General features: G+C 50.2%; 1 protein-coding gene across 3 annotated transcripts in view; it reads left to right on the plus strand.

The window, feature by feature from the left end:
• Positions 1-9,090: 9,090 nt before the first annotated feature.
• LOC102066332 (vascular endothelial growth factor receptor kdr-like) overlaps positions 9,091-14,570 on the plus strand; it is a 132,674-nt gene continuing 127,194 nt past the window's right edge. For all 3 annotated transcript variants that reach the window (XM_074551742.1, XM_074551743.1, XM_074551744.1), the window contains exon 1: positions 9,091-9,737. In XM_074551742.1, coding sequence (XP_074407843.1) covers positions 9,680-9,737 — 58 coding nt within the window. In that variant the 5' untranslated portion in view covers positions 9,091-9,679. The remainder of the gene's footprint in view (positions 9,738-14,570) is intronic.

Genomic DNA, 14,570 nt, shown 5'->3' on the forward strand with positions numbered 1-14,570 from the left:
TGACACTGCAGGAGGGCTGAGCCACAATTCCAATGGGACTGCTGCCAACACCCTGACCCACAGGGTGTCAGGCTGGGTTCTGACTCTGTCAGTGTTGTTCTAGTGTACTGCATTGGTTATTTTATCCTTTTATTTTTTTCCCTTCCGTATTAAAGAACTGTTATTCCCTGCTCCCCTATTTTTTGCCTGAGAGCCCCTTAATTTAAAATTTATAACAATTCTGGAGGGTTTACATTTTCCATGTCAGGGGAGGCTCCTGCCTTCCTTAGCAAACACCTGTCTGTTCAAACCAAGACACCCCCTCTGACATCCCACTGAGTCTGAGTCTGCTGAGGGAGAAACCTGGGGAAGGAAGAAATGGGAAGAACATATCTGATTTTTTTTACAGCCCAAGCAGCAGAATGTACTCGCTGAGAACAGCAAGGTCTCACCAGCTTTTTTCTTGGGAATGAGCATCCAAGAAATGTGTGCTTCATCTCTGGAATTCATGGGCTGCAGCAAGGGCGTGAGCAGGGCTGGGGACCCCTGGGGACAAAGGAGGGCCTGTTGTCTCCAGCCCCATACCAGGCTGCTCCTGAGCACTATTCCTGGCCCTGCACTGACTCATTGCTGACCTTGCTGGGAAAGGCTCTCTCATCCAGCCCTGCCTGCCTGCAAAAGCCATCATGGTCTCCTCAGATTGGATTCCACTCAAAGCGTGGATGATGAACAAAGATGGAATATTTCTGCCTTCCTACAACACCCAGAGCCTGGGGTGAACAGGAACTGGACAGACAAATGAACCCTGCTGTCCTCCTATAAGCTCTCCTTGCATTTCCTCCTTAATTTTCCAATTAAGTGTGTCAGTGTCTTGTTTTTGCTGTGCCCCAGGGCTGCACCAAGTCCTCCCAGCAAGAGGAATCACCACAGCCTGGAGACAGGTGTCCATTTTCCTGAAGCACTTTCTGTTTCTATCCACAGCTGTTCACAGCTGCTCCTCCCAATGTGACACCTGACTCCAGGTTATGAGCTGGCCTTGGTGGGAGGGGAGCAAAGAAGGCAAAGGTGGGGAAGCCAGGACACATTTGGGATTCCTGCTTTGAGGTTCCAGCCTGGTGGCTGCAGCTGCTGACCCCTGCAAGGACAGCACTCCCAGCTCAGCCTTCCTATTGCAGTGGGACACAGCCACATTTGGGGGAAACTGCACCATAAACAGATTCCCTCTGGCACTTATTCCAGCCTGTCCTGACAAAGGTGAAAGGATTTTTAGAATCCAGAACCCAGAATCGCTGCTAGTGATGTTTCTTCATGTAGGTTCAGAGCCAAAATTCATTAAGGGCAGTGGGAATCTCCCCATTCCCTTCTATTCACTCCCACTGGCTCCAGTTCAAGCTTTTATTCAGTCCCTCTTGGTGAGGACAATGCAGATCAGTGATGGCAGCTCCACTATCAGGCTCTTTGTGCCACCATGCCTCATTTCTCAAACCTTCAGCACAATGTCCACTTGTCCTCAGCAACTGCTTCCTTTCAGATCTCAAAAATAAATAAGTCCATGGAAGAAACATTTCTTTTGGCCCTGTGCTGGCTGAGAGCTCATTTGCAGACATTTTAGTTTTGGGAGACAGTGTCCCTTTGATTCTCCCCACCATCTCAGCACACCAACCTGCTATTTTTGCCTCATGGGTGCACTGAGTCATGGAGCTCGTGCTGGTTTGCTTTGGAGCATAAAGCAGGGATGATCCCAGTGCTCAGAGACAGGGAGCATTGACTCGTGGAATCTGACAGAGCCGTGGCAGCCCAGGCACAGGAGGGCTGGGCATGTTCCTGGGGCACCTGCAGCGGGGAGAGAGAGCAGTGCCATCATTAATGACAGTGCCATCATTAATGACAGAGCCATGATTAATGACAGAGCCATGATTAATGACAGCCACACCACAACTGGGTGGGCACTGGGACTGCTGGGGCTGAACTGGGACTGCTGGGGCTGGATGGGACTGGGACATTTGGGGCTGAACTGTGACTTCTGGGGCTGAACTGGGGCTGCTGGGGCTGAACTGGGAGCTCTGGGACTGAACTGGGACTGCTGGGGCTGAACTAGGACATTTGGGCTGGATGGGGACTGGGACATGTGGGGCTGAACTGTGACTTCTGGGGCTGAACTGAGACAGCTGGGGCTGAACTGGGGCTGCTGGGGCTGAACTGGGACATTTGGGCTGGATGGGGACTGGGAGCTCTGGGACTGAACTGGGACTGCTGGGGCTGAACTGGGAGCTCTGGGACTGAACTGGGACATTTGGGGCTGAACTGGGACAGCTGGAGCTGGATGGAGACTGGGCTGGATGGGGACTGGGACAGCTGGGGCTGGATGGAACTGGGACATTTGGGGCTGAACTGGGACATTTGGGGCTGGATGGGACTGGGAGCTCTGGGGCTGAACTGGGATATTTGGGGCTGAACTGGGAGCTCTAGGACTGGATGGGACTGGGACATCTGAGGCTGAACTGGGACAGCTGGGACTGAACTGGGAGCTCTGGGATTGAACTGGGAGCTCTGGGGCTGAACTGGGACATCTGGGGATGGATGAGACTTCAAAGTGTGAGAAAAACTCTGGGGGGACTGCTGGGGGTGAACTGGGACAGCTGGGGCTGAACTGGGACTGGGAGCTCTGGGGCTGAGCTCCTCTCCCCAGGGCCTGGCAGGGCAGGGCAGTGCTGGGGCACCTCTCATCCTGCTCCAGGTGCTCCCTGTGGCCCCTGCAGTCACCAAGGCTGAGGGAACAGCCAGGAAAGCTGATCCAAACCTCCCCAGTGTGGATTAGGCAGCAGGAGGAGGGGCAGCATTTATAACACTGGTTTTAAACCCTTCAGAGCCAGCACTGGTACGTGGTAAGAGCTGAGTGATAAACTGGTGCCATTCTGGTGCCAAATTAAAGAGTTCACCGCTCAGAGCCTTGTGCTGTTGGCTGAATTAACCCCAGCACTGCTGGGACTGGCGTGGATGGGGTTGGATTAATGCAAACCACTTGTGGTTTTCCTGCCTTGCCACTGTCCAGGCCCACCTGTGCTTTTCCTCCCTCCCTGCACTCCTGTTATTTGAATTATCTCACTGGAGACGTGAGCAGGAGCCTCCAGAGGGAAGGGAATGTCTGCAGAGCACCAGGACACAAACCATGCTCCTCATTCCCAGTCTAAGTGGTAAGAAAATCCTGCTTCATCCCCACAGAGAGAGAAGGAGTAAGAAGGGAATTAGAATCCAAACTAAAATAAATAAAACAAGCATTCTTGGTCGCTGGCTGAAACCCATTTCTTCTCACACTTTGAAGTTCATACTCTGGCAAAGGAAAACCCTGCACACAAAATCTGGCTCTGGCTGAGGTCAGTGCTGGGAGAAGGTCTGCATGAAGGTCCCTCACAGGGCTGGGATATTTTCCTTACCTGAAATGCTGTGTGGATGGAACCTGGCTCAGGAATTTCTTCCCCATTAGGTGGATATCTTTGTCTTCCTGCCACAGACTCTGGCAGAACAAAGCAGATCAAACCCTGTGCCTGTCTCCTTTTGTTGATGGCTATTTATTTTCCTTACCATTGCTCTTGTTTTGTTCTCTTGGCTCAGGAGTCTGGCTGCTGCTCCAAACCAGTTAATTCTCTGTAAGAGCTGCATGGGCCCAAGGCCTACATTATATTTATAAGCTGTAAGGATCTCCCCAGGCAGACTCAGAAATAAAGGATTCCAGTCAAGCAGCTACAAGGAGATGCTCCAAAACAACCTCAGAGAGGGAGCACAGGAGATGGAACATCAGCCATTCCCAAATGCTGAATTTTAAAAGAACACTGCAGCTCCTGCAGCCATGGGAGGGGAGGTGAGTGTTCCTCATCCTTTCATCTCCCATGCTTGCAGCACGAGGAGGAAATGTGCTGCTCCCCTCTGCCCTCTGCACATGTGTTTGAGGGGCTTTTCACTCAGGCTGGTGGAGGGAAGGGCAGCAGGACAGGCTGGGGATGGATGCCCATGGATGCAGGAGGGACAAACCTCAGCTGGACAGGGAGGGAGGGATGGAGAAAAGGTGACAATGAGGAAAACTCCTCATTCTCCACAGTTTTTATACAAAAATAAGATTTCTTGCAGTATATTACTTAATCAATATTTTACTGTTGTTAGAAGTGACTGGCAGGCCTCTTCCACCTGTGAATTATTCATAAAAACCTTTTTATTTTTCCTTCTTGCAGAAAGCAGAAAGTTGCCAGTGGCTGTGCGAGCTCCTGTCCCTCCCTGTGCCACTGCCACCCCACAGAGGCCACCAGGACGTGCCCATGGCCCTGCTGCTCCCACAGCTCCAGGCCTGAGTGCTGCTGGGAGTCTCAGCAAAGCTGGCCAGGAAATGTTTTTCCCAGCTAGAGAAACATTTTGTTCCCATTCTGTGCTTGAGCCAAATGGGGGTTTTCTTGAGGCCTTTTTTTCTTTTTCTAAACAAAGGGATAAGTAAGCAAACACGTCTGCAAGGAGCTGATTGCAATGGCCAAAGCTCAGGCACTGGACTTGCTGAGGAGCTTGGCAAGAGGTGAAAATTCAGTTTTCTGACCCAAACCAGGCTCATGACTCAAAATCTGGCACCCAGGACATGGCCAAGCTGCAGGCAAGGCTGGGATGGTGCTTCCTTTCCCTGGAAAGTCCGTCCCTAGCTGAAGTCACTCCAGACAGAGCACTCCCACAGAAGGTTTCTGTTTTGATAACATGCCATTTTCCAGGGAAAAATATTTTTATCTGCAAGCTCTCCACCCTGTTTGCCCACAGAGTGACGATGTGAACGCGGGTTTCCCTCCCCAGGGGCTGCAGGATTGTGCAGGGCCCTCAGCCTGGGCTGCGGGCAGGGGCACACCCAGCCCTGCAGCTTTCCTGGGAATTTGGGAGCACTGCTGGCACTGCTCTGTTCCTGGGGCTGGGCTGGGCTCTGTGCCCTGGCTGCTGGTGGCTTTGCTCCTGTTTGTGGAGCACATCCTGTGTGTACCAGCACCTTGCCTGTCCTGGAGGGCAGGAATGCCCCAAGGCAGCCTGGGCATCAAATCAACACCAGCTGAGCCCAGGGGCGGGCAGGGTTTGTCACAGAGAGCTGCAAGGCACCTTGGCAAGGTCCTTTCCTCTCCCAGCCCCTCTGCCAGGGCTCAGTGTGCAGGACGTGGGACACTGTCAGTGGCTGTGACACTGTCCCTCCAGGAAGGGACAAGGATGAGCACACAGGCCACAGTGGCAGCCTGGGCTGTGCCAGCTCCCTGACCCTGTCACAGGCACTGGAACCAAGATCACCAACCTGGAGAAATGACCTTCAATGCCTTGTTTTGCCCTCCTTGCTTCTCACTTTGTAGGCAGACCTCTGTCGGGGAGGCCACCCCAGCTCAGCTGGGTCCCAGATCTCTCCAACTGCCTTGGAGCCCCTTTGGAGAACAATTCCACCCTAAAGGCTGTCATAGGCACTGAAACCACGATCACCAGCATGGAGAAATGACCTTCAATGCCTTGTTTTGTCCTCCTTGCTTCTTGTTCCATAGGTAAAGCTCAGCTCAGGGATGCCACCCCAGCTCATCTTGGTCCCAGCTCTCTGCAGCTGCTTTGGAGCCCCTTTGGAGAACAATTCCACCCTTCAGAACAGGCTCTGACATCAAAGGCACCCCAGTGCCCCCACCCCACAGACCGGGCAGAATCACCCAGCTAAATTCAGGATTGGGGGCTGAACCCCTCTGTGCCCTCGGTGGCTGAGGGAGCCAAGCAGGAACCTGGCAGGGAGTTTGTGGGACAGGGGCTGGGTCAGGGGAGCCTGGCCCTGAGTGCTGAGCTGGGCCTGGGATGGAGATGTTTTACCTTCACAGCTAAACCAGCACAGGATGCAATTCCAGACCCATCCACAGCCACTCCCTCTGTCCCCCTCCATGGATGAGCACCAGGAGAGGAGAGAGATGAAGGGAAGGGGTTCCAGCTCTGGAATTGCTCCGTGCCAAGCTGGCAGAAGGCACCAACATAACACAGGCAATTCTCTGCCAGGAAGGATGGGAGATACCACCAAGGGTGACCAAGCATCTCCTGGGTCAGCCAAGTCCTACAAAGAGCAGATTCCATACCCTGAAATTCCATCCAAACTCCTGCAGGAATTTCCACCCTAGTGGCCTGGGACACAGACACAGCAACCTGCACTCCCCCATTTTTTATTTTTTGTTATTATTTAGTTATGGTTACACTGCTGCAGCTGCTGAGTGCCTTGCAAAGCTCCAAGTGCCTCATGAGGAAGGGAAATGACCTTTCCTAGCCCTGCTTCTGCTCCCCTGAGCGTGGCAAGGCTGGCGTTTGTTAATATTGGTGAAGAGCTCTGAGCTCCTGGGATGGAATACCTGCCATGGAAAATGAGCTGGGTGATTATGAGGAGTTCTAGCCCAGTTAGCAAATGGCTTTTCCCATCTGTGTGAGCAGAGCAGGCTGCTGTGCCAGGGAAGTCTGCTCTCCTTTGGAAAGGCTCTAACAGGTTGCTCCAGGCACTGGAAGCTGCTCAGGAACAAATTGTGTCCTTCTTATAACTTTAATTTTGCACATTATGAGAGGAAAATAAAGTATAAAAATATATTATAAACTCAGGACTGCTTGACCAGGTTCTAATACTGAATTCCTTGTGAAACAACACACTAGAGGCATTTAATCTCAATTAAAAGATCAATTACATTTATCAACAGATAAAAGATTATCTGGGGCATTACACAAATACAACACAATTTATTACCAGCTGGTAGGTAACCTCTAATGCATTTTTAAACACTTCCCCATAAATTACAAAGAAACTACAGTCTTATAATTATGTTAGAGTTTTGATTCTCCAGTTAAGTTCCTGTGGGATTGGTCTTTACCATTATCCATAGTTATTTAGGATTCCTTTACTGTAACCCATATCTGAGGAAAGTTGTACGTCCTAAAATTTAATTTTAGGCATAGAAAAATGCAATTTTTCATCTTGACAACGATCTGGGCATTTATATGAAGATCATGTTGAGAAAAGCATTCATGATTTAACATTGTGCATGAGAAATGAGGCTTCTTGTTCATAAACCTGGAAATATCTGAGGCCTGGGTTCAATTTCTTGTTGAATTTGGGACATTTCTACAGCAGGTGTCAATCCTGACCTTCTGAAGTGTCCATTTGCCTTTGGGATTGTAACTCACAGAACCAAACCTGTGTCTCCCTTTGCTCCAGTGCACGGCAGTGAAGAGCTCGGAGCTGTTATGGGCATTAAGGATTTAGATTTTGGATTAAACTGAGGTGTGAAAAGGCCCTGTCACCAGCCCCATGATCTCCATCCTGTAACAGTCTGGTGCACCTGCTGGCTCAGGCTTTTCTTTTGCAAACAAACTGAGCAAGAGGAGCAAAAAAATGCAAAACCAACCCCATCACTGAGCCCCAGGGACTGGCAGTGCTGTCCTGTGAGGCTCTGCAGGTCCTGCAACACCAGTGACCCCAGGGGCTCACCTGATGGGATTGGGGTTATTGGGATTGTTGGGGTTATTGGGACTATTGGGACTATTGGGATTGTTGGGGTTATTGGCACTATTGGGATTATTTGGATTGTTTGGGTTATTGGGACTGTTGGGGTTATTTGGATTATTTGAATTATTTGAGTTCTTGGGACTATTTGGATTACTGGGATTGTTGGGGTTATTGGGGCTGTTGGGATTATTGGGATTGTTGGGGTTATTTGGATTATTAAGATTATTTGGACTATTGGGATTATTTGGATTATTGGGGTTATTGGGACTATTTGGGTTATTTGGGTTATTGGGACTATTGGGATTATTGGGACTGTTGGAGTTATTGGGACTATTGGGATTATTGGGATTGTTGGGGTTATTTGGACTATTTGGATTATTGGGATTGTTGGGGTTATTTGGATTATTGGGATTATTTGGGTTATTGGGACTATTGGGATTGTTGGGGCTATTGGGACTGTTTGGATTATTGGGATTGTTTGGATGATTTAGATTATTGGGGATATTGGGAAGGACAATCTGTAGGGGCAGCTGTGGAGCTTCCAGCACTCTCTCATTCTCAGTGCTTTTACATTACAAGACACACATCTGATATTTGCACTGGAATAGCAGCACAGAAGAGCTCCCTGCTGGTCACCTCAGTGCTGGCTGCACTCCAGAAGTGTCCCTTGCATGTCCTGGGACATCTCCTGAAGGTTTGTGACACTCAGAGCTGAGGCTGTGGCTGGAGGAGCAGCCCTGAGCAGGACTGGGCAGTGATTCCCAGGGTGGGGGGAAAAGGAGGGACGTCCCTGTGGCTGGAGTGCCCATCCCTGTGGCTGGAGTGCCCATCCCTGTGGCTGAAACCCTGCCTGGCATGGAGAGGGCAAAGGCACAGGGCAGGCTGGAGCCTGGATGTGTGGATGGAGCTGGAGACAATGCCCAGGTGAGAAACCTGTGAGGGGTCAGGTAATACAGATAACATCACTGGGATTCCCGGAAACTCGACGCAAACCTGGGATTTTCTCCGTGCCCCAAGAGCGAGGGAGGGTGGGTGTCCTCCATCCCAGCAGGGCACAGGGAGCAGCACCAAGAGCCCAAATTGCTGAACACGGGGTGAAGGAGCCCAGAGAGTGGCTCCTGCAGGACACAGCCCATGCTCAGGTGATGTGTAAAGGACACAGCCCATCCTCGGGTGGTGTCTGCAGGACACAGCCCATGCTCAGGTGGTGTCTATAGGACACAGCCCATGCTCAGGTGGTGTCTGTGTGACACAGCCCATCAGGTGGTGTCTAAAGGAGACAGCCCGTTCCTCGGGTGGTGTCTGTCCCATTCCCGCTGTCCCACAGCCCGAGGGCTCCGTGGCCGGGCCATGCCACCTCTGTGCCCCGGGGGACGGCGGTGCCACCTGATCCCCCGAGCTCCAGCTTTGCAGGGCCGGGCGGTGCCGGCAAGCAGCCGGAATTCCCTTCTCTGCCCCATCTCAGCAGGAAACCCAGGAGCTCTGTGAAATGACAGGGAGGGAGAGAGAGAGAGAGTGAAGTCCCCTCGCCTCGGCTGGTGACGTCTCTCCTTCCTCCTTTTTTTTTTTTTTTTTCCTGTCCCTATAAAGAATCTCGGGCTCGCATCAAACTTCCCTGCGAAAGGCTCGGCGAGGGGAGGGGGACAGGCAGAGCCCGAGCCGGCCATGCCCCGGCCCCGCCGCCCCGGGCAGGTGCCCCCGGGCAGGTAGAGCCAGCCGGGCTCCTGTCCTGCCGGGCCGTCTGTCCTTCCATCGGCACCTGCACCTCCCTGCAGAGCCCAGCTCACAGCAGCCTCTGCCACCTTATTTATCCAAGCTCCGCCGCCAGCAGCAGCGAGTGCGGGAAAGTTTTTGCCAAACTTTTTGTGGTGTTTTTGCTTCGCTTTCTCATCCCTCTGCGCCAGCCAGGAGGCTCCTGAGGTTTCCCCCGGACACCGCCGGGATTGGAGAAACGGGGGGGGAAGAGGAATAAGGGGGTGAAGGAAAAAACCCAGAACCTCGGGAAGAAGAAGGGAAGGCGAACACAGCCCGCAGCCCCAGGATGAAGCAGTGAATGGTAACTGCGATCAACAAGTGGGAAACCCTGCGCGCCTCGTCCTGCCCGTGCCTTCCCCGAACTCCTCGCAGCGAAGGAAGGAAAACTTCTCCGAGGGGCTCGGCTGCCTCGGGACCGGCCCCGGGATGCTGCCCCGGGCCCTGCTGGCCGTGTGTGCCCTGCAGGGGCTGCTGCTGCTGCACGGTAAGAGCCGGGGCTGCGGGCAGGGGTGGCCCGAGCGGTGCCATCCCCGGGGGCAGCGCTCCGTGATGCTTTATTGCGCTTTTCCCCGCTTTCTGTGCTCCTCTGGGAGGTGTCATCCACCTGAGAGCCCCAGAGCGGGCAGGTGTCACCGCTCTGTCCCCAAAGCCTGGGGGTTCACACCTCTGTTAAATCAGGAAATAGAGGTAAAAATCCTAAACCTCCTTGAAGATGTGGCACACCAAGGTCAGATTTAATGGGTGTTTCCCTGGTACTATCCCCGGGGGCAGCGCTCCGTGATGCTTTATTGCGCTTTTCCCCGCTTTTTGTGCTCCTCTGGGAGGTGTCACCCAGCTGAGAGCCCCAGAGCGGGCAGGTGTCACCGCTCTGTCCCCAAAGCCGCGGGGTTCACACCTCCGTTAAATCTGATCTTTGGAAATAGAGGTAAAATAACCAAACCTCCTTGAAGGTGTCGCACACCAAGGTCAGGTGTAATGGGTGTTCCCCCTCGAGGTTTGGCCGCTTGGTTAGAAATAGCGACTTGTGAGTGCTCACCGATTTGTGGCTTTTTCCCCTCGATGTGGGAGGGTTCCTGGTTGTGTTTGCTCGAGGCAGAGCTGAGGCTTTCAAAGGAGGAGCTGTCTGGGAGCACCTGGGCTGTCCCGCTGTCCTGGGGCTCATGGGCACAGACATCTCTGACGGGCATTCTCTCTGACATTCCAGTTCTGATTCTTTGATATTTCAATTTTTGAACATTGGTTCTTTGATATTTCAGTTTTTGAATATTGGTTCTTTTATATTTCAGTTTTTGCATATTGGTTCTTTGATATTTCAATTTTTGTACACGTGGTGCTTCTTCACTGCCTTCCCCATCTCTAACCCAGGTGCCAGGTTAGATCCCCTGCTCTCCAAAACTCATTTTCCTTTGCAGCAAACTCCCTTTTCCCCCCAGATTTATTCCCAATTTTTGCTGCTATCAGAAAAGCCAAGAGGCAGGTTAATGAGATTTGGGAGAGCTTTTCCATCTGCCGTGTGACTTTTCATTATCTCATTAAGCATGAGGATTTTGCTGGATTACTGAGCTATTCATTCATGACGCTGCAAATTGTGTAAGGGAGATGGGCTCTTGTTTATTGGGGAATTCCTTTCTGACAGAAAAGACTTTTTCATTTTTTTGGGTAGTGCATGTATTGCACAGCACGAGGCTGTTGTTCTTCAGCATATTATATTTTCATAGTTAAGTGGATAGCTTCTGGAAACACTGTGGGGCATCGCTGTCCTTGATTTTCTTGGATTCATTCAGGGATTTAATGTATTCCTTCTGCAGAAAGGGACTGACTGGCAGGCACAAACCCTGGGGAATCTCACATCTTCCCCACAGTTACCTGCAGAATAAATAACTGAGCCTGGGGTTGTGCTCCAAAGGGCTTGTCCAGGAAAAGCTGAAGCAGCAAACCTGGCAGGTGGCAAGGAGCAGGAACGCTCAGGATCCGTGGTGTCCCCAGGGAATGTGTCCTGTGCCAGGTGTGCCAGCAGTGCCCACACCTTGGGCAGCACCTGGAGCAGCCCTGGGAGGGTTCCTGAGCTGTCTCCAGCGGGCTGACACGTGCAGCAGCAGCAGCAGCTGTGTGCTCTGGGAGCCCCAGCCTCTGCACAGGCTGGAAAAGCTGCCCAAAATCCAGTGTGGATTTCAGAGGCATAAATCACCACAGGATTTGGGGGATCAGAGTGGGATAATAAAGAGGGGTTGGGAGATGGGAGAAAACGTCATGTGCCCAAGTGTTCCTGAGGCTCAGGGTGAAGTGGAGCACAGGGAGTCTCCAGGGGGAAATCCTGGCTGGACACGCTGCCCACATTTCAGGGCTGCTCAGGTCCTTCCTCACCAGGTTCCTTTCCATTTCTGCCCAATAACCTTGGAATTTGGTCCGGATTCCTTCTGCCATCAGTGCCAGGCACAGAGGAGGCCAAGAGAAGGCAAAGTCCTGTGGCAGAGGGAGGGAGGCAGGAACACCCCTGTGCCCAGAGGTGCCGAGTGCTCAGGGACCCGGAGCAGCCCTGTGCATGTCAGGAGCTTGGCTCATCTTTAGGAAGAGCTAAAACACCAGCACAGCCTCTGGGTGCCCTCGCTGGGCTGGAAGCCAGGGGATGTAGGGCCAGGAGGGCTGAGGATTTGGGATGGCACTGGTGTTACTGGGGAGCCAGCTCCTCACCACCTTGCCCTCAGTGTTCCTGAGCTCAGTGCAGCTCTGCTCCACCTCCCCAAGCCTGGATTTGCCCCTCAGTGTAGGTAAACCCTCCCTGGGATCTCTGTGGCCAAAGTTAGGCAGGGCAGTGCTGAGAGGCTGACTCTGATTCCAACCCAAACAATTCCATAGCAATGCAGAGAGAAGGAAAGCTCTACAAGTGTGAAAGCTGCTCAGCACCAAGGCATCGACTCCTCAGCCTCTTTTCCCTCTATGTTCATCCCCAGCAATGAAATTGATGAAATTCTGGCCATTACATTTATCCAGGTCTCCCTTGGGGAATTCCTGACTGATTTGTTGCTTTCAGCAGGGGAAAGAGACTATACAAGCATCATCCCAGTGATTTCCCACCTTATTCTAAAATACAGCTCTAAACACACCTTTAAATTGCCTCCTTTAGTTCCCTGAGTATCAATAAATTTCCATTTTCCTTTTGCTCATTGCTCAGCTTCTTCTCAGCTCTTCAGAGCTCTGGTTGGGTTCCTGCTGCTCAGAAATGACCTCTGATTTAATGATGGTGCAGATGCCAACAGCTGGCACAGCTCTGAGCTGTGGAGTGGGGTGGTGCATAACCAGCCCTTGCAAAAACAGTCTGCAAAGAAATTCTTGCACCTTAAATTGTGCATAACGAATTCAGTGTCTTTTACCCACTGACATGATCACCAGAAGGTTTTTAATATCTGAGCAATCCAAGGCACTTTTTGGGTATTGGAATAAACTCAGCCATTTCAGTGATTTAACACTGGAAATTATTAAAGATTGAAGAATAAAAATCAGGTCCTGCCCGATGGCTTTGAAATGAAAACACGTTTGAAATTGATTTTTTTTTTGTTGTTTAATTTTGCAATGTCTTCTACAAATTGATTATACTGGATGGGCAATGAAGCTTGTTAACACAGAGATTTCAATTAAGCCATGGATCAGGAGATAAAAGCTTCAGGAGCTTGGATTCCTCCTGGTTTTCCAGCCAGGATGGTCACAGAGGGCAGCAGGATCAGGGTGGCTGTGCCAGGGCAGAGGCACTGGGGGTTGTTTTCCCAAAAAATGTGTGTCCTAACTGGTGTTATTCCCAAACATTTGCTTTACTGTGGGAAAATGTTATAAAAAGCCAAGGAGCCTTTTTTAGGCTGGTGATATATGAGCCTCCTGCTGAAGCTGCCACATTCGAAACCAACTGGAAATCTCTTTATACCAATTCAGCCATTTAAGGCAAGGAAAAAAATGTCAAGTATTTCTGAATACTCCCTGAACTTCCAAAAAACTGTATTGTACCCAAAAGAACACTGAGAAAATGAACCAGATTGTTTGTTGAAGGTTTCTGCTGTAAGAACTTGCAGCATTTTCTTTAAAACTTGTACAAAATATTTATCTGTGGGCATTGGTCTGCTCTGTGTAAGAGCAACGGGGTCCATTAGGGTAATTTCTGCCCTTTCACCCTGGATTATTAATTTTATTATAAATTATTTATTTTATTTATTTAAATTATCATTTTATGATAAATTACTTGTACAAAATGAGAGCTCAATCTACTGCACTTTGAATTAATATCTCAGGTTGGGCTGAATACTTATGTTGTTCATAATAGAATAGTAATATATAACATATAACATATATAACATATACTATATACTATATACTATATACTATATACTATATACTATATACTATATACTATATACTATACAATATATAATACATAATATATAATAGACAATATATTATATATTTCATATAATTATATATAATTATATGTATAATTTATTATATTATTCTATAATATATATTATGGTTATATATTAGTAATAATAATAATAATAATAATAATAATAATAATAATAATAATAATAATAATAATAATAATAATAATAATAATAATAATAATAAGTTTATGCACACAAGCAAAAGGTTTCCAAGTCCCACAGGAGATTCCTCAGGTACAGCAGGGGAGGGTGATCTGAGCTTTTTGGGGGTCTCTCCCAGATCAGCAGTGCAGTTTGGAGGAGGGTGCAAACCTGGTCTGTCCCATATCTACTGAGGGATGATTCACATCTATTCACACCTGGTCCTTCCAGGGACATCTGCAGGGTGTGATGCAGGAAGGGTCACTTGGGCACCAGAAAAGGGACAGGGGGCACAAAGAAGATGCTCTCAGGAGCGTTTTGGGGGCAGCAGCAGCCACCTGGATTTTTTAAAGGTACCCAGGAGTTTCCAGGAGGGCAGAGTTGGACTCTCAGAGTGAGCACGAGGAGCAGCCTGGAGCGCAGCCCCTCTGAGCTTCACCTGCTCACTCTGGAATTCCTCTGATCCACTTTTCCTTTCCCTCCAAACCAGCCTGATGGCACTGGAATGGGAATTAGGAGTGGGAGTAATGAAGGGATATTGGAGTATCTAAACAACAGCTAGGATTGAAATAAATGCGTGCAGGTGCTTTCCTTCAGAAAGCAGCTCTGATGGCTGGCAGGACACGAGGGCTCTGAGTGCCCACCAGGACATCCCCATCCAAGTGTCCTCAGCCACAGCCCCCAGGACACCTGGCTGCCCAAAAACACCTGGGTGAGATGTGTGTAATAGAGAACTGAGCTCCCCATTAGGC

The sequence above is a fragment of the Zonotrichia albicollis genome, chromosome 14 (assembly GCF_047830755.1).
Source record: "Zonotrichia albicollis isolate bZonAlb1 chromosome 14, bZonAlb1.hap1, whole genome shotgun sequence".
Lineage (NCBI taxonomy): Eukaryota > Metazoa > Chordata > Aves > Passeriformes > Passerellidae > Zonotrichia > Zonotrichia albicollis.